At 37.4% G+C, this 23,618-nt stretch overlaps 4 protein-coding genes and 1 pseudogene across 6 annotated transcripts; 4 read left to right on the top strand and 1 right to left on the bottom strand.

The window, feature by feature from the left end:
* Positions 1-1,565: 1,565 nt before the first annotated feature.
* Positions 1,566-2,021, top strand: LOC148583528 (protein LURP-one-related 8 pseudogene; annotated as a pseudogene).
* A 4,202-nt stretch (positions 2,022-6,223) lies between these two features.
* LOC132191538 (2,3-bisphosphoglycerate-independent phosphoglycerate mutase) lies at positions 6,224-12,117 on the top strand. 2 transcript variants are annotated; one of them, XM_059606612.1, is made up of 10 exons: positions 6,224-6,326; positions 6,511-6,681; positions 7,024-7,151; positions 8,244-8,394; positions 8,487-8,690; positions 9,190-9,614; positions 10,114-10,306; positions 10,394-10,489; positions 10,958-11,113; positions 11,543-12,117. In XM_059606612.1, the coding sequence occupies exons 2-10, from the start codon at positions 6,520-6,522 to the stop codon at positions 11,705-11,707; spliced, it is 1,680 nt and encodes a 559-aa protein (XP_059462595.1). In that variant the 5' UTR covers positions 6,224-6,326; positions 6,511-6,519; the 3' UTR covers positions 11,708-12,117. The 2 variants fall into 2 exon arrangements, with proteins under 2 accessions (XP_059462595.1, XP_059462596.1); XM_059606613.1 differs by having other exon boundaries at positions 6,225-6,326; positions 6,508-6,681.
* Positions 12,118-13,652: 1,535 nt separating this feature from the next.
* LOC132191995 (cell division control protein 2 homolog C) lies at positions 13,653-14,883 on the top strand. Its single transcript, XM_059607166.2, has 2 exons — positions 13,653-14,531; positions 14,691-14,883. Exons 1-2 carry the CDS (start codon positions 13,710-13,712, stop codon positions 14,781-14,783), a joined length of 915 nt encoding a protein of 304 aa, XP_059463149.1. The 5' UTR covers positions 13,653-13,709; the 3' UTR covers positions 14,784-14,883.
* A 1,149-nt stretch (positions 14,884-16,032) lies between these two features.
* LOC132161648 (serine/threonine-protein phosphatase PP1-like) lies at positions 16,033-17,654 on the top strand. The gene is made up of 3 exons (XM_088510976.1): positions 16,033-16,201; positions 16,683-17,242; positions 17,328-17,654. The coding sequence occupies exons 1-3, from the start codon at positions 16,033-16,035 to the stop codon at positions 17,502-17,504; spliced, it is 906 nt and encodes a 301-aa protein (XP_088367102.1). The 3' UTR covers positions 17,505-17,654.
* A 506-nt stretch (positions 17,655-18,160) lies between these two features.
* Positions 18,161-22,568, bottom strand: LOC132161659 (Transducin/WD40 repeat-like superfamily protein). 2 transcript variants are annotated; one of them, XM_059571821.2, is made up of 8 exons: positions 22,077-22,568; positions 21,733-21,880; positions 21,442-21,592; positions 21,211-21,336; positions 21,045-21,125; positions 19,920-20,112; positions 19,419-19,689; positions 18,161-18,674 (listed from the first exon to the last, which is right to left on the bottom strand). In XM_059571821.2, the coding sequence occupies exons 1-8, from the start codon at positions 22,266-22,268 to the stop codon at positions 18,424-18,426; spliced, it is 1,413 nt and encodes a 470-aa protein (XP_059427804.1). In that variant the 5' UTR covers positions 22,269-22,568; the 3' UTR covers positions 18,161-18,423. The 2 variants fall into 2 exon arrangements, with proteins under 2 accessions (XP_059427804.1, XP_059427805.1); XM_059571822.2 differs by having other exon boundaries at positions 18,161-18,671.
* Between the last annotated feature and the right edge of the window lie 1,050 nt (positions 22,569-23,618).

Here is a 23,618-nt window from a genome sequence, read left to right as displayed (position 1 = left end):
ATTTTGGTAAAGTCTTACTACCAAGAAGAAGAGAGCAATCATACCTCTAATAAAACATTTTTTTCATTAATCATAATTTGACAGAACATTTAAATAGACATTGTAAAATAAATCTTAACCCTAATTTGACTCACTTTGGGCTAAGCCCATTATCTAATTATAAAATAACTTTAACCCTATTTTGACCGACAATGGACCAAGCTCATTATTAAATTATAAAATACAAACTCTTAAAAATTATAATATAAAACCTAAATAAAACTAAAGATTAATTTATTATTTTCTCATCCCGCATCATGACATCAATTGAAGGTGACCCGCCCTAAAGAAATTCAAATTGCTTACAATTACATATATATACAACTTGTTAATTTATCTTTTATATATTTCAGGGTAATGCTTGTTTTTATTAGTATTATTTTCCCTTACCTTCACGATCTTTGCAATTATTGAGCCTTCTTCTCTTTCTTTTTTTTCGTTAAGAGGTCAACAAGATTTTTTAAAAATAATGATTAATCCTCTAGGCCTTACAGGTGACATATAGAAAGCAGATTATATATTGGTGACGGGGAGGACAAAGAAAAAGATGGCGGATAGAGATAGAGACAAAAAAGGGTTTATATATCACCTTACACCAAATGAATCGTGATGCCAAAACGTCATATTAGATGCATGCTTTCTTTCTTCTTCTTCTTTTTTTTTTTTTTAAATTTTTTTATTGATGTCAATTCCTGTATGAGTCTGTATCGAAAAATTTTATACTTTAAATAAAATAGGCTTTTTTTTTTTGGGGGGGGGGGGGGGGGGGTGTTAATTCACGATAACTATGACAACTATAATGAGTTAAAATTTGGATCTAATGAAGATTTTAATTTCCGAATAATTCTTAATTATCATATAGGATTTTTTGTTTTGTTTTTATTTTTTCAAGTTTAATAACCTAACAGTACTATACTAGATATAAAGTTACACAGTGCACGATGCACCATTTGACCATGTCGGGGAAAAAAAAAAAAAGAAAAGAGAGAGAGAGGAAGAAATAGAGGAAAATTATGTAAAAATGGAGAGAGAGGGAGAGCGCCATGATGACGGTTGGTTTCACCTAACACCAAGCTGGTTTCACCTAACACCAAGCTTGACCTTCAGGCCGTGTTTGGTCTGAAGAAGATGGTTCGAGAGTTGAATATTTGGAATATGCCTCATTGGACTCTTTCATTAACTATTATTGTTCTTCTCAATGGTACCAATTGCAATATTGCAGTGGCACCCTGAATTGAGAAACAGACATACATGCACTCTGCCAATCAGAGCGTTTGGATCGTATGTTTTAACTTGTAACTTAAAGTCTTAAACCATGGTCCATGAGCAGTTTTCATGTGTCAACACAATTTTACATCATTGTTTTTTATTTTTGTGAATCTATGAAGCAAAATAATACCACTTGATCTTAAAGTTAAAATCAGGTGATAGGGGACAAGGTATGTGATCTCCCTACTCCCTAGCCTCTCTCTATTGCTGTCCGAACAATATAAATTATATATAATCGATTGGATTAATTACAACTGATGGATGATATATTATATATGACCTTAATTCAGAGGTTGAGCCTAGGGGACAACTGGCTGGTGTACGATGGAGAGACGGCCGTGAATCCCAGATTTTTGGTGAGGAAGCAGGTGAATATTCTCAACACAAAGTGCTTGGCCAACGTCAGCTCAGGCAGTAACAGTAACAACGACAACGATGAGGAAAGTGGGATTACTTGCTCATCATCATCCACCTCCAGCAAGAACCTTTTATATCAGATCGAGGGTTCCTACACACAACGATGCTGCGCGGTGTTGGACAAAAAGCGGAGACGCGTGGCAGAGATCCAGAGGAAGGAGTCCGTGGGAGGAATGACCTTCGGCCTCGACGTATTCCGCCTCGTTGTACAGCCTGAAATCGACGCACCGCTCGCCATGGCACTGGTCATTCTTCTAGACCAGATGTTCGGATCTTCCAGACGCCTTTCCCATTAATTAGATTCCACCGTACCGCTCAAGCAATTGGATCGAACCGACCGAACGGATCATCCTTCGTTAGCTACACACCAACCGCACTACCACGTACAGCTACCGCCACAGCTCATGGCACTATGGCAGGACCATTTTTCGTCTTTTTTTTTTTTTTTTCCGGTATGGATATATATATCTTCCCAACCCTTCTCTTTTTCTTTCTGGGTTTTCTGTTCCACTCCCCCACCTCCCCCCCTTTTTTCCTTTTTTGTAAGAAGATGGATGCTTGGTTTTTTCCTTTTATATAAAAAACCAGGCTCCAACTGAGGAGGTATATAATTCTTCAAAAACAGGAGAACAAAATATGGCAGAGTGTTTTTTTTTTTTTTTTTCCCTACACCCTATACTTTCTTAGAGCGACGATGCCGAAATAGATTTCGATCATATATATCATTGTTGAAAGAGTGTTTATGTCGGCGTACCTCCTCTTCCTCTATTTCCTTCCATCTTTCTAAAACTCATGTGTCACAGAAGAAACAACAAGGTGCTAAATAAAATAGAAAGGATAGAATTTATTTTATTTTTAATTATTTTTTAAGTTTATAAATTTGTATGAAGTCTATAAATTGAATGATTAATATATTAAATTTGTAAGATAAAATAAAAAATAATTAAATAAAAAAACATTGAAAAATTATTGTCCACACCTGACCTAAGAGGTATGATGGTAAATCCTACGTGCACCGAAGGCGAGACGTTTGAAAGGTTAAGACGATCATTTCCATTGCTTGGGGTCCAATAGGCCTCTTCGGCCATATAATGGGCCTCCAGAAAAAAGAAAAATAAATCTCCCTCAATTTATTTATTTATTTATTTTTAAATTTATCCCATGCCGGTCTGCATAAAACACTTTTTCCTTTTTCTCGATGTTTGTTGTGGCCAGAAAAATGCTAATCAATGAAAATAAATTCCGAATCCGTGTGGGCCTGTGGTGTAGGATGAAACTGAGCTAATGGGTTAATCTTAGGCCTTGGGGTGCAGGCCGTGTGGGCCCGTTGGCCCAGTTTCTTAGAGAGAAACTTTTCTCGTGCATGGCTTTTAATCATTAAGCTAACTATTAGAATTAGAGAATATTCTGTTAGTTATAATAAAAGTGTATTTTTATTTTTTTACTTTTTGAATGGGATAAAAATATCATTTTACTATAATTAATTGAATATTCTCCAGTTCAAATGAAATTGAGAAAAATATCCTAATTCCTAACCATCAAGCCATCAGAAGTCTTCTGCTTGAAGACTTATCTCTTAGGTAATATTACTTAGCTGCATTAATGCAGGCTATATATGAAGACAAGTATCGTTTCCTTAATTTTGTTTATGTTCATCCAAGAAGCTGACTTCTCTTGTTTAAGTTTATTATATCGATGTAATTGAGCTAGCACTTCATATTATTTATACATGATGCAATACTTATACAAGTATAAGTATTTGATTTTTCCCACACTTGCTGAGAGATGAGAAGTCTCTGTTATATATATATATATATTGGCGTGACTCCATTGCTTGAGTGTGAGTTGAATGGTTTGTTTACCCTGTTTGTGCCTCTGTTTTCCTTGAAGCCTTAAACATGTGGCTGCAGTGATCATACCACTGGTGCTTCTCAGAGAAGAGAAGTTCCCCAATTCCTACTAGTATGTGGATCTTTTTATTTCCTTTAGTCAATGTATTTTGTCAAGCGATTTGCAAAAAGGGCAAATTGTTGCTTTTATTTTGTAGATATACAACGTTATTATTTTTATTTTTTTAAAGAAGTGAAAGGTGACAAAAGGAGAACAATGAAAAATATATTAAAAATAACATAAAATAAGACATATTGGTCAAATAATGGAATTTTGGTAAAGTCTTACTACCAAGAAGAAGAGAGCAATCATACCTCTAATAAAACATTTTTTTCATTAATCATAATTTGACAGAACATTTAAATAGACATTGTAAAATAAATCTTAACCCTAATTTGACTCACTTTGGGCTAAGCCCATTATCTAATTATAAAATAACTTTAACCCTATTTTGACCGACAATGGACCAAGCTCATTATTAAATTATAAAATACAAACTCTTAAAAATTATAATATAAAACCTAAATAAAACTAAAGATTAATTTATTATTTTCTCATCCCGCATCATGACATCAATTGAAGGTGACCCGCCCTAAAGAAATTCAAATTGCTTACAATTACATATATATACAACTTGTTAATTTATCTTTTATATATTTCAGGGTAATGCTTGTTTTTATTAGTATTATTTTCCCTTACCTTCACGATCTTTGCAATTATTGAGCCTTCTTCTCTTTCTTTTTTTTCGTTAAGAGGTCAACAAGATTTTTTAAAAATAATGATTAATCCTCTAGGCCTTACAGGTGACATATAGAAAGCAGATTATATATTGGTGACGGGGAGGACAAAGAAAAAGATGGCGGATAGAGATAGAGACAAAAAAGGGTTTATATATCACCTTACACCAAATGAATCGTGATGCCAAAACGTCATATTAGATGCATGCTTTCTTTCTTCTTCTTCTTTTTTTTTTTTAAAAATTTTTTTATTGATGTCAATTCCTGTATGAGTCTGTATCGAAAAATTTTATACTTTAAATAAAATAGGCTTTTTTTTTTTGGGGGGGGGGGGGGGGGGTGTTAATTCACGATAACTATGACAACTATAATGAGTTAAAATTTGGATCTAATGAAGATTTTAATTTCCGAATAATTCTTAATTATCATATAGGATTTTTTGTTTTGTTTTTATTTTTTCAAGTTTAATAACCTAACAGTACTATACTAGATATAAAGTTACACAGTGCACGATGCACCATTTGACCATGTCGGGGAAAAAAAAAAAAAGAAAAGAGAGAGAGAGGAAGAAATAGAGGAAAATTATGTAAAAATGGAGAGAGAGGGAGAGCGCCATGATGACGGTTGGTTTCACCTAACACCAAGCTGGTTTCACCTAACACCAAGCTTGACCTTCAGGCCGTGTTTGGTCTGAAGAAGATGGTTCGAGAGTTGAATATTTGGAATATGCCTCATTGGACTCTTTCATTAACTATTATTGTTCTTCTCAATGGTACCAATTGCAATATTGCAGTGGCACCCTGAATTGAGAAACAGACATACATGCACTCTGCCAATCAGAGCGTTTGGATCGTATGTTTTAACTTGTAACTTAAAGTCTTAAACCATGGTCCATGAGCAGTTTTCATGTGTCAACACAATTTTACATCATTGTTTTTTATTTTTGTGAATCTATGAAGCAAAATAATACCACTTGATCTTAAAGTTAAAATCAGGTGATAGGAGAAGGTCAACCTCGTGTCACAAATTTTTTTCTTTTCTTTAAAATTGATTCTCTCCCTCTCCCTGTCCCTCTCTCTCTTTCATTATTTTCTCAATATTTAAGTTTTGATCTAACTAATCCATACTTAATATTTATTTTATTTTATTTTGTTTTGTTTTGTACCACATGACTTGTTTTTCGTAATGTAATGATTTTATTTTTACCTTATCATGGAGACACCTCGTCAGATGTGTTGCTAAGTGCTGTCAACTGAAATGGTTTTATTTTTACAGAATATTATCACCCACAACCACTAATTTGAAATAAAAGAAAATTCAACTTTTTATTTATTTATTTATTTTTTATTTATCACGGATTGTGAATTTGGTATAAATATAACAATAAAGTTAACAGATTAACAGTAATTAGTTTTTTTTTTTTAAAAAAAAAATCCAATAAATAATGCCTTGTTTGGCAGTAAAAAGTAGGAAAACAATGTAAAGGAAAGAATATCTGGTAATATTCGTTTTGGGCGGTCAATAATCCAACAGTATATACTTTTTTCTAGAAATATCACGTGCATTGGCATGCGACGCTCTTAAAGTGCTCAAGCGAGCGTAAGACCGCCAAGTATGAGACAATCTCAATCAGTCGACGGTCTAGGAGCGTTGGCGCTACAAAGTTCTGTATGGACAGAGAATCTTTATGACGTAACGCGGCGGTTTTATTGGCTGAATAGATCTACTAGTGTAGGAGCGAGAGCACTGGATTGTTGGAGGTGCTTTGTCCCCACGCCAAGTGTACCCTAGGCCTAGGTGGTGGAACGATGGCTTTCTATGGGAAGTGGTTTTTTTTTTTTTTTTTTTTTTTTTCTAGGTATATATATATATATAGTGTCTATTGCGAAGCAATCCTGGTAGTATCTCCTCTGTTCTTTTTCTCAAAGCTTCTTCTCTGTTTTGTCGATTCCAGTGAGTTGTAATCGTACAGAGGTAAGTTGGTGTTTCTCTGATGGTAGTATTTTCGGTCGATCCGTTTTCTAATATGTTGTATTATCACTGGTAGTAGCGTTATTGTGCGACTGTGATTGGTTGATTTTGATTTGGATATTTGGATATTTTGATGGTTTTCATTGATTGATTTTTGATCTGACCGAGTGGGGCGTTTGTGTAGTAGTTTGTGAACATGGGGACCTCAGGATTCTCGTGGAAATTGCCGGAACACCCAAAGCTTCCAAAGGGTAAGACCGTGGCCGTGGTGGTTTTGGACGGCTGGGGCGAGGCCAAGCCCGATCAGTACAACTGCATCCATGTGGCCGATACACCCACCATGGATTCCCTCAAACAGGTACTAGTGAACTACTTTACTTTCATTTGCCATCGGATCCATGGCTTAATGGTCTACCCGATGCATTTGTTGCTTCTTGATTTTGTCTCAACGTGAGATCCATGTGGTTTTCTCCTCCACTCTACCATTTTGTTTTCCTTTAATTTTGTATTTCTAGTTATGTTGATTTGAACTTTTGATTTTGCGGCTCAAGAATTTTTGTTCTCGATTTTTAGGGGTACTCTTACGTGTTTACCGACTGGTTCTCTACGTCCTCGTCTTTATATATATATATATATTCGAAGCCAAGATTCATCTCATCAACTTTTAACTAAGAAATCTGTTTTCTTTTGATCTTGTTAGGGTGCTCCTGAGAAGTGGAGGTTGGTTAGAGCTCATGGTAAGGCCGTGGGCCTTCCAACAGAGGATGACATGGGCAACAGTGAAGTTGGTCACAATGCACTTGGGGCTGGTCGCATCTTTGCCCAAGGGTAAAGCTTGTCTAACCCCCACCCCCCGCCCCTATTCTTTTTTCTTCTCTCTCTCTCTCACTCTCTTTTTCTGTGGGCAATCTCTACACAAATGTCTGATATTATTTGCAATCGTTTAGAGGAGCCAATGGTATCATAATTTGAGAAAAAACTATTCATTCAACGATCTATGGATCCTCTTATTTTTGTTGTTTGAATTGCACTGATGCATTGCATTGGTGGATATAACAAACTATCTCAAAGGAGTATTGACGTGCACATCATTCTAGCTATTCAATTATATACTCAGGGGTGCATTACGCTTTTTTATAAAATTTCCAGTACTTATAAAAATAAAAATAAAAATGCTTCTGTTATGTTCAATTGCAACCCGTGCAAAATTGTTTCATGGTTTTGGCTGTTTTTGTAGCCATGTTAAACATAACCTGTTTTCTGTATATCCTTACTTAGTAGGTCCATAGTGGAGGTTTACCTTTTTCTGTTGGATACTATTATATAAAGCAACTAAATAACTTCCTGGTTATTGGTTGTACCATAACCAGTCCATAAGTTGTTTATCTTTTGGACCAGTGATTGTGGGTTTCATTGTTTTCCAATATCCATGAAAACCCATATGGAACTCGTGACTTGATAGCTGGATGTAACTGGATGCAGTATTTGAGGTGTTGACTTCAACTTTGGTTTCATCGAAACACACATGGCAGTGACTTATTATACTCTGGGCTGTAAAATGCTGAGTTTGATTATCATTGGATATCCATTTATTGAACAATTAAATTAGTTCTTAATTATTTTTTATAAGAAGCAATGGATGTATCAAGAGTTATTGGTTAGGTAAAAACTTTTTTACTTTTAAACTGCTGTGTGCTTAGTGATGGTATTCACTGAATAAGCTAGGGACTCCTCCTTGGGTCTAACTTCACATGTTCTGGTTGCTGGATCACGCTTTTGTCTTCTTTGTGCATATGTTCATACATATGAATATATACGCATGCGTGCGTGCGCTCAATTGTGTATTGGATAGCGATTTTTAGTTTCTTTTGTGGTCTGAATGCTGAAATACCCTTTTTTTTTTTTTTTGGCTGAATACAGTGCAAAGCTTGTTGACCTTGCTCTTGCCTCTGGAAAAATTTATGAAGAAGAAGGTTTTAAGTACATAAAGGAATGTTTCGAAAATGGCACATTGCATCTCATTGGCTTATTGAGTGATGGTGGAGTCCACTCCAGGCTTGATCAGTTGCAGGTAGGTTTTATAGTTGAAGTCTCATTTTTTATCAAGTTGTACGCTGGCTGACCTTCAATTTTTTTTTTCCTATTTGTATTTTCCCTGTGCAGTTATTGCTTAAAGGAGCTAGTGAGCGTGGTGCTAAAAGAATCCGTGTTCATATTCTTACCGATGGCCGTGATGTTTTGGATGGTTCAAGTATAGGATTTCTTGAAATTCTTGAGAATGACCTTGCAAAACTACGTGAAAAGGGTGTTGATGCACAGATTGCATCTGGTGGTGGTCGCATGTATGTCACAATGGATCGTTATGAGGTATGAAATAGCATAGATACGCGTCCTGTTATTGTTATCATTTTATGTTTTGTTTTTTGTCGTTTATCTTGTGCTTGTTCTTGTTTCTTAAGATATTTAGTGAACATCAGCATATAATTCAAATGGTCTATTCATCACTGGGTAGTTTGGCCAAATATAAGAAGTTGCTAGTTAGTCTAGTCAACTTGCATTATTACTGATGTGTACCTAATACATAGTTGCATATAGTACTCTGGATCTTTGCCCAGTCATGAAAATCACCTGATGAATAGATTACTATAGTGCCAAATTGACCTTAAAAGGGATGATGAAGGTGGTGGCTACCATGCCCCTAGAAATTAGAACAAGGATGCAAGCTGCTACCTATGAATGGTTTCCTTGATTATCATTGAGGATGCCAGTTTGTATTTTTTTTTTCCTTTTAACTATCTGGATCGATCATGTTTGTTACTGATTATTGGAACTTGACAATAAATAAGAATAAATGGGTCTGTTGCAGAATGACTGGGATGTTGTCAAACGAGGATGGGATGCCCAAGTTCTTGGTGAAGCCCCTTACAAATTTAGAAATGCTGTTGAAGCTGTCAAGAAACTGAGGGAGGAGCTAAAGGTTAATGACCAGTACTTGCCTCCATTTGTTATTGTTGATGAGAATGGGAAGCCTGTTGGTCCTATAGTTGATGGTGATGCTGTGGTTACAATCAACTTCCGAGCAGATCGTATGGTTATGATTGCTAAGGCACTTGAATATGAAAATTTTGACAAGTTTGATCGAGTTCGATTCCCTAAAATCCATTATGCTGGTATGCTTCAATATGATGGCGAGTTGAAGCTCCCAAGCCGTTACCTTGTTTCTCCTCCAGAGATAGAGAGAACGTCTGGTGAATATCTAGTGCACAATGGTGTCCGTACTTTTGCTTGCAGGTTAGTTGTCACTCACTTCATATGCCCATCCTTGTTACATTTTGTGGCATATTAGTGTTTTTCTGACCATGAATTCTGCTCTTGAAGTGCAGTCTCCTCTGTGGGTCATTTCTTTTTGTTCTTTCTGTTTTGGATTTGAATATGTTGAGTACTATAAAATGTGTTAGGAACTTATTCATCCCTTAGCTCAGTCGGAGCTGGCCATTTGAAAAGGAGAGATTCTGCCTTATTTGGGCAAGGGAAATTCTGTTATGGGAAGTGGAGAGCAATATGTCATTCTTTTATCTTGCTTCTCCAGAATGCCAGAAAAATATTGTTGTGGCTTACTTGTATCTTCCTTGACACAATTTCTTTTGAAGGACTGCTTGCAGTTCCTTTTTTTGTATGCCTTAAATTTTAGGTCGTTTGTAGATGATCTTTTAAGATGCAGTTTCACTTGACACTGCACCCATATATATAATGCTTTCTCTCTCTCTCTCTCTCTCTCTTACATCAACAGTGAGACTGTCAAATTTGGTCATGTCACCTTCTTCTGGAATGGAAACCGCTCTGGATATTTCAATCCAGAACTGGAGGAATACGTGGAAATTCCAAGTGATAGTGGAATTACATTCAACGTCCAGCCAAAGATGAAGGCATTGGAGATTGCCGAGAAAACGAGAGATGCTATACTTGGCGGAAAATTTGACCAGGTAATTCATTGACTAATCACGTGATGTTCGTGGAACATGGTTTCATGTCGAACAAATGTTGACATGTCATTGAACTTGTCTGTCTAGGTGCGTGTTAACCTGCCAAATGGTGACATGGTGGGGCATACAGGTGATATTGAGGCCACAGTTGTGGCTTGCAAGGTTGCTGATGAGGCTGTCAAGGTAAGAAGGTTTTTCTTTCTGTTTTTAACTTCAGACTTTGTTATTTTGGTGGTCTGTGGCGTTGGAAACCTATAAGAGTAAATTCTAAACCTTTTATTTCAGTTTGTGCAAATTGGATCGGTATGAAACCTTTTTTTTGATTTATTTTTTTTCTCATCAGATTTGGTCAAAGGGTTAAGGGGGTCACGTTTTTTTTGATAAATAGGAATTAAGTGTTTACTTTAACAAGGAAACAAATAAATGTTAGAATATGAAACTTGATACTAATGAGCTCTAGATCAAATGAGCCAAAGGAATAAAATGATATGTAACAACATAAATTCCAACCAATGAGCCAAAGGAATAAAATTATATGAGACGGAGAGGAGCTTTAATTATGTCTTTTCACCCTTTATTTGTTTTCTCGTTTTTTATCTATTAAAAGAAAAGCCTGCATGTTGGCTGACTGGAGAAACTGTCAAATTGCAGATTATCCTTGATGCAATAGAACAAGTGGGTGGAATTTATGTTGTTACTGCAGATCACGGGAATGCTGAGGACATGGTGAAGAGGAACAAGTCCGGGCAACCTCTTCTCGACAAGAATGGCAAACTTCAAATACTCACTTCTCACACCCTCGAACCAGTAAGTTCATTGAACTCTTCTTAACCAATCATATGGGAGACTGAAGTGGATTAAATATTTTGTTTTGGCTAGCGTGGTCACAGATATTCCTCCTGTATGGGAGCTATTAATTTGCAAAGAAGACTGCTTTTTGTTTCTTGGGTTGTTAGTGGAGGGACTTCTGCCTCTATAAGCCAGTTTTGCAAAGTTTAGATATATTGTGTAAATTTCAATAGCTTGGGATTTCATGGGTGGCCAATGCTTTTTTGTTTCTTTGAACGGCACCAGAAATTATAATCTTTTCTGCGGACTCTACTACTTGCACGCTGTCCCCAGGATTTTATAATTGTTATTGGTCTATTGAGTCAGCTTTGCTGCTAATGTTAGTATATATTGAGGTATGTTAATTCTCTAGTTCTAAAACATTGTTTGGATTGTTTCTTTATTTAGGTTCCAATTGCAATTGGAGGTCCTGGATTGGCACCTGGTGTCAGGTTCCGCAAGGATATTCCTAATGGTGGGCTTGCCAATGTTGCTGCAACTGTGATGAATCTCCATGGGTTTGAGGCTCCTAGTGACTATGAGCCAACCCTCATTGAAGTAGTTGATAACTAGGACAGCATAGACAATGAGCTCTTTAATGCCCCAATTAAATGAGCCGACCTTCATCAAATTCAGAGGCCGTGGGGCACAGCACGCAATCTTGATAAAAATAAGTTAAAAACTTTATTATTTATGTCACCATTATGGTGGCTTTGGTATTTTGAATCAACTTCTTGATAGCTGTCTGTGAAGGTTGACAGAACAGGATAGTTAAAATGGAATTTTTGTTTCATATTTTCAATCATGATTATCGTCATGATGCGGCTGTTTTCAGACACCTGTTTTAGATTGGATCGTTTTCAAGTGAAAAATCTTGATAGACTCATAGACTTGATCTATTAGCATATGTATGCTTTAATATTTTGCACTTGGGACTAGCTTGCTTGGATTTTCTTCTGTTGAAGTTCACATTCACGCTGTTATTGCCTGTGGCTTTTTTTGCATGGTTGCCTGATTCAGTCTGATGACGCGACGATTCTGATTATCAGACAGATGTGACTACCAAACAGTAAACTGACATATATTTTCCACTGTATCTGATTCTCGAATAGGTATCCAACAATCGACTCTCCACCCCAGATTCCAGCTAGAGGGAGGGAAAAGCTCCTCAGTGGATGGGCTGTACACACCCCTTTTGGTCTGCTGTAACAGATCTCCTTCAACACAACTCCTCTTATTCTCTTATGTAGACCTCTTTTTTTCTTGAAGGGTTATGAAGAGCTCTTTCAAATCTGGTTTAGGTCGAGTTTGACGTATTTGATGTTTTGTTGTACTTGTTCCACTCATCTAAATATATATAAAAAATTATTCAACAACCTACTCTCCCTAGTAATCAAGAGTGGCTCACTATATTTTAACTTTTAACAGTAAAGAAGAACTTACACGAAGTCGATATGTTTTACATGGTAGTATCGAAATATAATTCAAAAGAAACTTGCATTAGGGTCTTGCTATCTACAATTTAGTTGGTATATCCAATTTGGGAGTGTGCTGTTCAGATTGGATTGTTTGCCATATATGATGATAATTTTGTTTGTGTAAATTAGTCCTTGCGTTGCACTCAGCTTTCAGCAACATTTGACCTCCAATTAAAACTAACTTGGCAACTTAACTTAGATTTGCACCCAAACTAATTTTCACACTGAATTTGCCAATATAAAACCTAACAACATCAAATATGATTTTTATTATTAATAACAAGAATTTAGCAGCTATCATTATTTTTACAATTCTAACATTTATCCTTTCAATAGTTATCATATATTATCCATATTTTGAAAACCATAACCCCTGAAAATTGAAATGTTTAGGCTGTGTTTGGCAATGGAATAGAAAAAGGGAGTGGAAAGGTACTGTAGCAGATTTGATTGATATGAGAGAAAAAAATAATAATGTTTTGTATAAAAAAGTGAAAAATATATATATATATTTTGTAGTAATTTTTTTTATTTGAATAGTAATAAAAAGTGACTGATGTGATGTAAAAAGTAAAAATATTAGGTTAATTTTGAGAATAATTTTTTGGGTTTTTAGGTTTTGTCCGGTCCGACTCTTTACCAAACACAGCCTAATGTTTAACAAAATAAAAAAAATTACTTGATAGAATTGAGAAATCCAACAAATGAGTATTGGTTGTTGCTAAGTACTTTGTGGATCAAAATTTCCTAAAATTCGCAACTACTTTACTTTAGTGAGTAGATTCCTTCCTTCAAATCTCATTGAAGGAATTCCTATTCAAATTTCCTAAAACGTTCTTTCCCATCTACTTCATTGTGTTGCGTGGGTTGGTTGGTAACGGGAGGGAGGAACGTTGTAAAAGTGGCGCTTTCCGTTCCAATTTGAATTCAAAATTCAAAGGAAGGGACAGCAACATGTGCCACGTGGGTAGCGGCGTAGCGCTCCCCCCCCCCCCCCCCCCCTTCCTTTAAAGAAATTTGAAACTTGGATTGGTGATCGTTGTTAGGGTTTGTTTTGAGGGAGGGAGAGAATCGAGATCGAGATCGAGATCGAGAGAATGGAAAAGTACGAGAAGCTGGAAAAGGTCGGCGAAGGTACCTACGGGAAGGTTTACAAGGCGAAGGACAAGGAGAGCGGAGAGGTGGTGGCCCTGAAGAAGACGCGGCTGGAGATGGACGAGGAGGGCGTTCCTCCGACCGCTCTCCGAGAGGTCTCCCTCCTCCAGATGCTCTCCCAGTCACTCTACGTGGTCCGCCTCCTCTGCGTAGAGCACTGTGTGAACAAGCACGGCAAGCCACTCCTCTACCTCGTCTTCGAGTACCTGGAAACCGATCTGAAGAAGTTCATCGATTCCCACCGCAAGGGCGCCAATCCAAGGCCCCTGCCCCCCGCGCTCGTCCAGAGCTTCCTCTACCAGCTATGCAAGGGCGTCGCCCACTGCCATTCCCACGGCGTTCTCCACCGCGATCTCAAGCCCCAGAATCTGCTGGTCGACAAGGACAGGGGGATCCTCAAGATCGCCGATCTGGGCCTCGGCCGCGCCTTCACTGTTCCTCTCAAGAGTTACACCCACGAGATCGTCACTCTCTGGTACAGGGCTCCCGAGGTTCTGCTCGGATCCACGCATTACTCCACCGGGGTCGACATCTGGTCCGTCGGTTGCATCTTCGCCGAGATGGTCAGACGCCAGGCCCTCTTTCCCGGAGACTCTGAGTTCCAGCAGTTGCTTCATATTTTCAGGTTGCTCGGTACTCCCACCGAGAGCCAGTGGCCTGGAGTTTCTTCTCTGCGGGATTGGCATGTCTATCCACAGTGGGAGCCTCAAAACCTGGCGCGTGCCGTTCCTTCTTTGGGGCCCGACGGCATTGACCTCCTTACGGTACGCATTTGCGACTTAATTTATATGTGAAAATGTGTATACCATTAATATTATTGATCAAACGATATTCTACAATACATTATACTGATTACCCATATATATATATGTGTGTGTGTGTGTGTGTCTTCTGATTAACGTATTTTGTGTTTGGACATGCAGAAAATGCTTAAATATGACCCAGCAGACAGAATCTCAGCCAAAGCAGCGCTTGATCATCCCTATTTTGATGGCCTGGACAAGTCTCAGTTCTGAAGTTGGTGATAATCCCAACGTGTATCTTTCTTCTGGTTTTATATACTATTTGCTTGGAACGAACTTAACTGTGGTTAAGGTGAAGACCTGACTTTGTTCATTTGATGCTTGGTGAAGTCAGTTGTCATCATCTTGGTGATTAGCAACTTGTATGTCTATCTTACAGTTTTTCCTTGTAACTAGTATTAAATCTTTTTGAGTAATATTAACGAGTAAAATCGAGACACTGAGAATCGATTAATTTGAGCCACAAGATTGGCAGGGTTGGATTTCTTGAAGATTGTGATTCTGATGGCATTTTTATTTATTATTTGACACTGCTGCATGATTGGCATGATGTAATCTAACCAATTCGAAACTGCTCTACTGATAAGGTTATTATTTTCTGGGATGTTAATGTCCGAGAAGCTGGAATTATAAACTGATCGAAGTAAATTGAGAAGTTCCATTGCAGAATTCCAAGAAATGGAACGAAAGATGTTTGTGGTCGATGAAATATCAACAAATACCAAGGGTGGATAAAAATATTAGCAAATGTTCAGGGCAATTAGGGCAATTTTGAGATAGTCCGAGCAGAGAAGTGGGCTGCCCTAGACTTGCTTGGTGTGACTTTGTAGGAATTCTATTTCATATTAGTTGCCCGCATTGGTAGCAACATGGGGCAAACATATTTTCTAGAAGTTCTATCCATTAAAATATATATATATAGCTAGAAAACTTGAGTGAAACATGATGGGTAAAGTGTTGCTTGATTTACAGTATCAGTGTGCTTGGCTGGCATGAATGGTTGATCTTACTTGAGGAGCGATGATGAAATCCATTGATTGGTTTATCATGAATTTCACATAATATTAATAAGAAAAAAACTGATTGGGTGGAATAGGCCATGGAAATCGCGGAAAGGGAGGGGTGCCGATTCTTCTTCCTCCACAATCGTTGGCCAAATGCAAAACCTCATACCATGACAGCCAATCAAGATATAACGCTTAACGGCAACCAACATTCCCCCCTCCACCATGTAAATCCCAAACCCGTATCTATCTTAACTAACCCGATTCTTTTGCCAAAACTCTCTCTCTGTCTGGCGACAGATGTTAAGATTATTATCTTAATTATTTTTGTTTCTCTCTGGGTGTTTCTTTCTTCTGTTATCGTTTTGCTTCAGATATCGTAACATGTTTTACTAGAATATACGATTCGTCTAAAAAAAAGGTAGGGGAGATAAGGAGGGTGGTGAGTAGTGGGTGGGATGGAAGGATTGGATGGGCTGATAGAGAGGCTGCTAGAAGGAAGGAGGAACAGAGGCAAACGGATTCAGCTCGCAGAGTCCGAAATCCGCAAACTTTGTGTCAGTGCCAAAGACGTCTTCCTCAGCCAGCCTATTCTCCTTGAATTAGAGGCTCCCGTTAACGTTTGTGGTATTTTTCTTTCTTTCTTTCTTTTTGGTTCATATCAAAAATCCTATAATCCTTTTCTTATGAAACAAATCAAAATCTCAAACTTTCTATTATTATTGTTGTCTTTTGGAATTGAACGCGTATACAATTAATTGCATTTATTCTCTGTTGAAGACCTCCATCAAATAAATAGGGGACACCGATGCTGACATGAAGCTTAATTTATTGTGTAACAGGAGTACTATGATTATTGGATTCATATAAATTGGTAAAGGTGACAACATTGTTTTAAACAAATAACTATATGTCAAGGATTCTAAGGCAGACACTTTTATTCATCCATCACGTATTGAACCCCACACACCAAAAAATGTTGGAATTCTAATCAAATGATTAAATAAATTATTTTTCTTTTGAAATAATAATTAGTGATTTAATCGGCGGGCTATTATTATATCATTATACCTGAAGAATGGTAAGCTGGGTTGTTTTATGTGTGCAGGTGACATACACGGTCAATATCCAGACCTCTTGCGGCTGTTCGAGTATGGGGGTTTTCCACCAGATTCCAACTATCTATTCCTTGGGGACTACGTGGACAGAGGAAAACAGAGTATAGAGACTATATGCCTTCTACTTGCTTACAAGATCAAGTTTCCGGATAACTTTTTTCTTCTCCGAGGGAACCATGAATGCGCATCTATCAACAGAATTTATGGATTCTATGATGAGTGCAAGCGCCGCTTCAGTGTCCGTCTCTGGAAGTTGTTCACTGATTGCTTCAACTGTTTGCCAGTAGCTGCAGTCATCGATGACAAAATCCTGTGCATGCATGGTGGGCTTTCACCCGAAATGCAGAGCTTGGATCAGATCAGAGCTATAGAAAGGCCGGTGGATGTGCCGGACCAGGGCCTATTGTGCGACCTCCTATGGGCGGATCCTGACAGAGACATCAAAGGGTGGGGTGAGAATGATAGGGGTGTTTCCTACACCTTTGGAGCAGACAAGGTGGCTGAATTCTTGAAGAAACATGATCTTGATCTCATATGCCGTGCTCACCAGGTCCTCCTCTCTTTTTTTTTTCTTTTTCTTTTCCAGGTTCACACCATTTCACAACATCGGCTGACGAATGGAAAATGTATGGCAGGTAGTTGAAGACGGTTACGAATTCTTTGCAGACAGGCAGCTGGTTACCATATTCTCGGCACCAAACTATTGCGGAGAATTTAATAATGCAGGTGCCCTGATGAGCGTGGACGCAAGCTTGCTCTGCTCCTTTCAGATTCTTAAACCCTGGAAAGGGAAAACAGCACAACTGGAATAGTAACTCCGACTCCAAAGCATTTGAGAAAGAGAGTAGGAAATGCCAATCAAGACTCGGCTCTGATTTAAGAGGAACTTTATATTTGTTTGTAATGATTTGTTTTCTGCAGTTGCAATCCTGCAGATTATTCATGTGACCGAGGGGGGGCAATAAGACGACCTTGTATATATAACTCTTCATTAATTTCTGCTATTTCGTTTTATCTGCTCATGCACTTCATTTTCTTTCATTAAGTTGTAGTGAAGTTAAAAATTGTCCAATTATATTGCCATAACAAAAGTTTACACACTTTCTTACAATGCCATTCTTCCTTTTCCATTCCATTTCTTGATCGGTAATGCTATATATCACATTTGTGTTAAAATTGTCTCATTCACATCATAAAATAATTGTGAGATAAGTATAATTTCTAATTTAAAGGTCGGTTAAAACTGTCACGTCAATATTGTGAAATAATTGTAAAATAAAAATGTCATTTCTAACATTACTCGTGATCCAAAGGTTATTACACCCTGCCATCTGAACAAAAATTAAAAATAAGATAAAAGTGTAGTATATAACATTACTCAACTATTCTTCCTCAGTTAATTTACCGTTCTTCTCTTCAATAAGTAAGAAGTAAAGAAATTCCCACTAAGAGTTGAAGAAAATAAAAATGTTAAATATTTGCACTGAAATTGCTAGATTTATAATGCTTGGACAAACTTGTAATTGCTGCATCTCAATCAGGCAGTATACATTCCCCAAATGCAGACCTACAAAACTACTAGTACATAAGAACTGCACAGATGATCAAATGATACAATACAAAATCACTTTGAAAGCCTCATGGAAAACGATTAGAGTGCACTGAAGTTATCCAGTCAATATACGCAACATGGCTAGTCAAAATGAAAACCAATCCTCTGGCTGCAGATTTTCAGTTAGACCACACATGAACCAGACCATGCCTGTTACCAGTATATATCTCATTCCGTTCTTCATCATAGAAAAGGGCAGTAATGTCTTCCAAAGCCTCTGCAACTGTGCTTCTCACCCTGGAGTGATCCTGCTGCTTTGAACTGCAAGCACTGCTGCTGCTTTGATCAACCTTGGGCCGGCCGCTGGTAGCATTTATTTTTGCTAGGCATTTCCCAGTCAAGATATTGCTGATATTGATAGACCCAGCTGCTTCAAAGAGCAAACAGTGAGACAACAGTATGACTCCACCCACCTAACATATTCTCCTCATGAAATCACAACCTCAAGTCAAGCAACAAATAGTGATAAACTGACCATTCTTATGCTATCTCCATGTTCTGGTGAGGAGACAAATACAGAAACGGGATAAAACTGCTCACCATTGTTCTCATCTCAGAAATTATGATGTTCTATAAAACATACACAACCTGGCAGATACTTGGAATATCTAAAAATGCTACATTACTAGTGCCATTGCTACATATATCACAAGAATTGAAAACCAATGTTCTGCTCTGTCCTCCACTTTAATTCTAATAAATCTAAACCAACAGCTAAATTACATGACACACAATGGACCGCAACAGGCCATAGTGGCAGACAAATAACTCTTGACTCAAATTTAGCAGTCAAAATTCTAATTTAGACTCCAAGTTGTTAAACACAAGATTACCAAACCAGTTGTTAAGTCAATTACCACAGTTATCAATATCATAATCGAAGAAAGTATAAAATCAAACACCACAAATATTTTGGTTACTAAGTGGAAACTTTTTGAAGAACTCTTCAAAAGTAAAACCAACTACTCTAGGGGTCAACCAACACTAAAGGCATCCACTATAGAAGATTTGCTTCCAAAAGAATTTCTATGGCCAATCACAAAAGGGTAGGTTCAACTAAGCCAGAGTGGCCCATTATCAGCTAGCCATGAACATAGGACCTTTAGAGAATTACCATTTCCTTCCATCCAATGATCATCAGATTCAGCCTTGCAGTAAGATATAATAAGATCCTGATCACTTGTAATATAAATATTATTTGTGTTGCAGTCTGGATGCCATAAAAGGTGATCCTCAAATGAAGTCACAAGCTCCCCACGAAAGTTCCAAACAGCGACGGTACGATTTCTGAATGTCAGGAACAACTGGTTCTCATACAGAAAGATAAATGCGGATGGAGTCATGAACTCAGTCTTGCTAACTTCCATCAGCTCAGCATTTCGAACCTACAATCAAGGCAATGACATTTAAAAGAAGCTAGAATAACCAGAGGCTGCAAGATAATGCCCAAAAGGACAATGAATACTTAGGCAATGACATTTAAAAGAAGCTAGAATAACCAGAGGCTGCAATATAATGCCCAAAAGGACAATGAATACTTAGGCAATGACATTTAAAAGAAGCTAGAATAACCAGAGGCTGCAAGATAATGCCCAAAAGGACAATGATTACTTACATCAAGAATCTGAAGATTTTCATTTTCTTGCTTTACAAGAAGCTTTTCATTGAATTGTTCAATGAAGTCCACCTTCTTGTTTCGATGAAGTAGATGATTGAATGATTTGAGAACTGTGCCATCTTCTATTGATAGAATCTTGAGAGGAACATGACCCGTAGCTCTAACGAAAATCAATAACATGATTCCTGGACTGTACAATCAAAGTAGAAATAATGGGTTAAGATGAAAAAATAAAGACTTGATGCAGAAGAGTAGAAGACCAGAATAAAGAACCCATACTTTGTAACTAGTTTGGTTCAAGTGAGTGAATAACAACCATTTACCATACACACACTCACACAAACAGATACTCCTGCATACCATGTCCCAAACATGATGCACTTAGTTCATACGGATGCATCAGTACAAACAAAAGCAAAAGCAAAAGCCTAAGAGCTCCATCTATAAGAAGTTCAAATTAAAGAGCAAAGACAATTACTACAAAAAATGATAATCTATTCATTTTTAAGACATTTTTTTTTAATGACGAGGAACCACTTCGTGGTCCCTACAAAGCGTCCCCTCTACATGAATCGGGTAATCCGGACGGCTGGCCCCAAAGAATTATTTGCACCCAAGAGAAATCAAACCTTAGACTTGATGGGAATGCCACCAAGACCAATGGATATCACCATCACATAAGAAGATTATGAGAGTCAAGATCAGACATTATTTCACAAAGGATATAAATTTCCTACAAACGAGTTTGTAAGAATTTATACAAACCAGCATCTTAAAGTGACATGCACCCCTTAGCATGTGAGAAAGCACATATTTTTTTAATAGTATGTACTTTTCACATTTTAATAGCTTAAAGGACGCATGTCACTTTAAGAGGCTGGTTTATAGGAAATTTATGTTCTTTCTCTAAATCAGTAGTCAAATGTAGTTATTTAAGAATGCCATAAGTTAGATCGATATAAATATATAAATAAAATAGTTGTTACGTTTATGGGCATGATTCTAAGGCAGAGAACTTAGAAGGAATTTGGCATGCTGTCGATTCAAAGAATTCAGTAAAAGATAAATTCACAGACACACTATGAGTAGCATAACTGTTTCAGAAGGGGAGGGAGTGATTACCTGATCTTTATTTCTTGTACGTTTTTATCCGATATGGAGTAAAGCATAGTATAGTTTTTCAGGTCAAACACCTTGTATATACTGAAAATATTTACGTCAAGCCTGTTAGAATCAATTATGCATTTGACCATAACAAAATAGAACAGTATGAACTCTGGAAAGATACCTATCTTGTGCAGAAAAGGTTAGCACCTTTCCGTTAACATCATCAAATTCTACAAACCCGGGCCACTTTAGAGACTCAGACTCAAAAAGAGCAAAACCAGCATCTGGCTTACCCCTCCGTATGTATCTAATCACATAAACGGGTAAATATCAACAAGAGGAAGAGATGTAACAAAAACGTTAAAGGGGTTGAAGATGAAAAAGGAACATAATAAGAGAAAGATCTGCGCACTCAATCCTTGTGGATCTGCATTTCAAAGAGCTGAAGTTGTCTGAAGCATAAACGGACACTGTAATAAGTGAGTCATTGTTCTTATTATAAAACAAGCTTCGAATGACTTCATCGGGACTAACATTCAAAAAACATATCCTTTCGTTTGTCTCTGCATCCAGAAATAGCAACGCAGAAAATAACAGACAATCATTTTTCTTTACTGGGAAATAAAATTCAAAGATGAACGAAGACCATAGTTAAAGGGATGATTCATATTTAACAAAAACAGGAATTTATGCATTGTAGTACCTCTACTAAAAGCGGCACACACGCCCGAATGTGCTAACGCAAAGACTATATCGCGTGCGGCCACTATCTCAATAACTTTTGTTCTCTTCATCAAAAAAGGCAATACAGGGGAACAGTGCCCCTTGGGATCGTGGGTATCATACTCCTCCTGATGCAAAAGAAGTAAACGAATTTAAAAGGGGAAAAAAAAACCTACCACAAGCATCCTCGTGATCAAAGTCGGATAGATCAAGCAAAGTTTTATATGAAGGAGAAGGACAGGCATTGATAAATTGAATGGAGAAATTACTAAGGAAAACATCTGAAAGACAAAAAAGAAAAGAAATAAAAAGAGAGAAAGAGACCATCAAGCGCATGTTGCGGAACCTCTCCTGGGCATTGGTGATGGTGAAAGCTCGATGGCGCCTGGAAGAAATCTCTCGCCTTTGAAGTTTCTTGACGCTGTTTACGAATCCCTCTGCCCTCACCCTTTTCTTATTTGCCAATATCCTTCGATTCGAGCACGGCGCCGATAATCTCCTCCCTTCCATTTTCATATACTCCACCTTTTCAATTCAATTAAATTACCACATCACACCCAATTCGAAATTCACACGGAGCTCCAATTCGGATGCTCTTCCGGTCCGCCAAAACCCTAATTCCAAAATTCAAAAGCCTCAGTCACAGAGTAAGTATAGCCAAACCCGCATACGCGCGCTAGCGCCCCAGGACTCCCTCTCTCTGAATCAGAGGGCTAGGGATTACGAAAGAGGAGAAAGATATCTCTATCTCCAGTCTGGCGAGGCAGTGTATCTGTACGTGAGAGAAAGAGAAAGAGAGAGGGACAGATGGAGGTAATTGTTTATATACTTGTTGTATTCGTAGGGGTGATATATTTTATTTCGTATTCCTAAATCTGGTTTAAATTATTTCAAACTCCTCTCACTTCACTTCACTGCACCGCGACTCTGCTGCTGCTTTGCTAGAGCCCACACTTCGATGCCACGACACTCGACAATTCGACGCCATATATATTTTACAGGGATAAATGTAAAATTAGTATATTACAAGTCACTCTATGTAGTTTAAAAAATAATTTATAAGTTTTTAAGGTAAGTTAAAATAACATTTTACTTCCTGAACTTATTTTCTGTTAAATGACTTAGGGTCTGTTTGGTATTGCGTTTGAGGGGCTTAAAAGTACTTTCAACACTCAAAAAGTCCGTTTGAAGAAAAAAGTATTCATTTAGTAAAAAAATTAAAAACGCTTTTAAGGGTCTAAAAAACTTAAAAATGGCTAAAACGCACTTTTGGTAAAAGTTTAAAAATGAAGCTTTTGCTTAAAAGCGATTTTTGACTTAAAAGCTCTATTTCTCAAACGCAATCCCAAACAGGATCTTAACATAAATCGTTTCATTGCCACCTCACACCCAATAAAAATAAGACATATGTTCTTTTTTATTTATGCTTTTAAAAAATGACAAATAAGCTTTTCCACGTCATTTTGAAGCTTCAGCACACACTCCACATCAAATGAAATAAACATAATCTCCCTATATCCCCCCTGTGCCGCCATCGTTTTCATCTTCCCCATCGATTCACTGTCCATGCCATCATCGATTCATTGTCCATGTCCAGGGACTAATTTTGCATTTATCCATATTTTATATTTTTATGGGTATTGTAGCTCCATATTTGTATTTTTACACTTACACATTAGAATTTGAAGAAATTCGTGAGCCTAACTCATCTTATAAAACCGGTTCTATAAGAGAGGGTTGTCATTCCTTTATAAACATGCCCAAGATCTTGTCAACAGGCAATGTGAGACTATTTCTCAACACCCTCCCTCACATGCAGGCCAGTATTTTTTCTTGGTCCTTGTCACGGGGTAAGTAGTGTGGACC

This window comes from Corylus avellana, chromosome 10 (genome assembly GCF_965113065.1).
Source record: "Corylus avellana chromosome 10, dhCorAvel1.hap1.2, whole genome shotgun sequence".
NCBI classification, from domain to species: domain Eukaryota; kingdom Viridiplantae; phylum Streptophyta; class Magnoliopsida; order Fagales; family Betulaceae; genus Corylus; species Corylus avellana.
Note: the sequence above shows the minus strand (reverse complement) of the source record. Positions and strands in the feature narration are given on the sequence as shown.

Excerpts from the sequence above, each read along its gene's own strand:
- LOC132191538 (XM_059606612.1), top strand. The coding sequence starts at position 6,520 with ATGGGGACCTCAGGATTCTCGTGGAAATTGCCGGAACACCCAAAGCTT. Across the intron at positions 6,682-7,023 it reads CCATGGATTCCCTCAAACAG|GGTGCTCCTGAGAAGTGGAG; the intron begins GTACTAGTGAAC and ends TGATCTTGTTAG. Across the intron at positions 10,307-10,393 it reads TTGGCGGAAAATTTGACCAG|GTGCGTGTTAACCTGCCAAA; the intron begins GTAATTCATTGA and ends TTGTCTGTCTAG.
- LOC132191995 (XM_059607166.2), top strand. The coding sequence starts at position 13,710 with ATGGAAAAGTACGAGAAGCTGGAAAAGGTCGGCGAAGGTACCTACGGG. Across the intron at positions 14,532-14,690 it reads ACGGCATTGACCTCCTTACG|AAAATGCTTAAATATGACCC; the intron begins GTACGCATTTGC and ends TTGGACATGCAG.
- LOC132161648 (XM_088510976.1), top strand. The coding sequence starts at position 16,033 with ATGGAAGGATTGGATGGGCTGATAGAGAGGCTGCTAGAAGGAAGGAGG. Across the intron at positions 16,202-16,682 it reads GGCTCCCGTTAACGTTTGTG|GTGACATACACGGTCAATAT; the intron begins GTATTTTTCTTT and ends TTATGTGTGCAG. Across the intron at positions 17,243-17,327 it reads TCATATGCCGTGCTCACCAG|GTAGTTGAAGACGGTTACGA; the intron begins GTCCTCCTCTCT and ends AATGTATGGCAG.
- LOC132161659 (XM_059571821.2), bottom strand. The coding sequence starts at position 22,268 with ATGAAAATGGAAGGGAGGAGATTATCGGCGCCGTGCTCGAATCGAAGG. Across the intron at positions 21,337-21,441 it reads TGCAGATCCACAAGGATTGA|ATACATACGGAGGGGTAAGC; the intron begins GTGCGCAGATCT and ends TTATGTGATTAG. Across the intron at positions 20,113-21,044 it reads GTACAAGAAATAAAGATCAG|TCCAGGAATCATGTTATTGA; the intron begins GTAATCACTCCC and ends TTGATTGTACAG.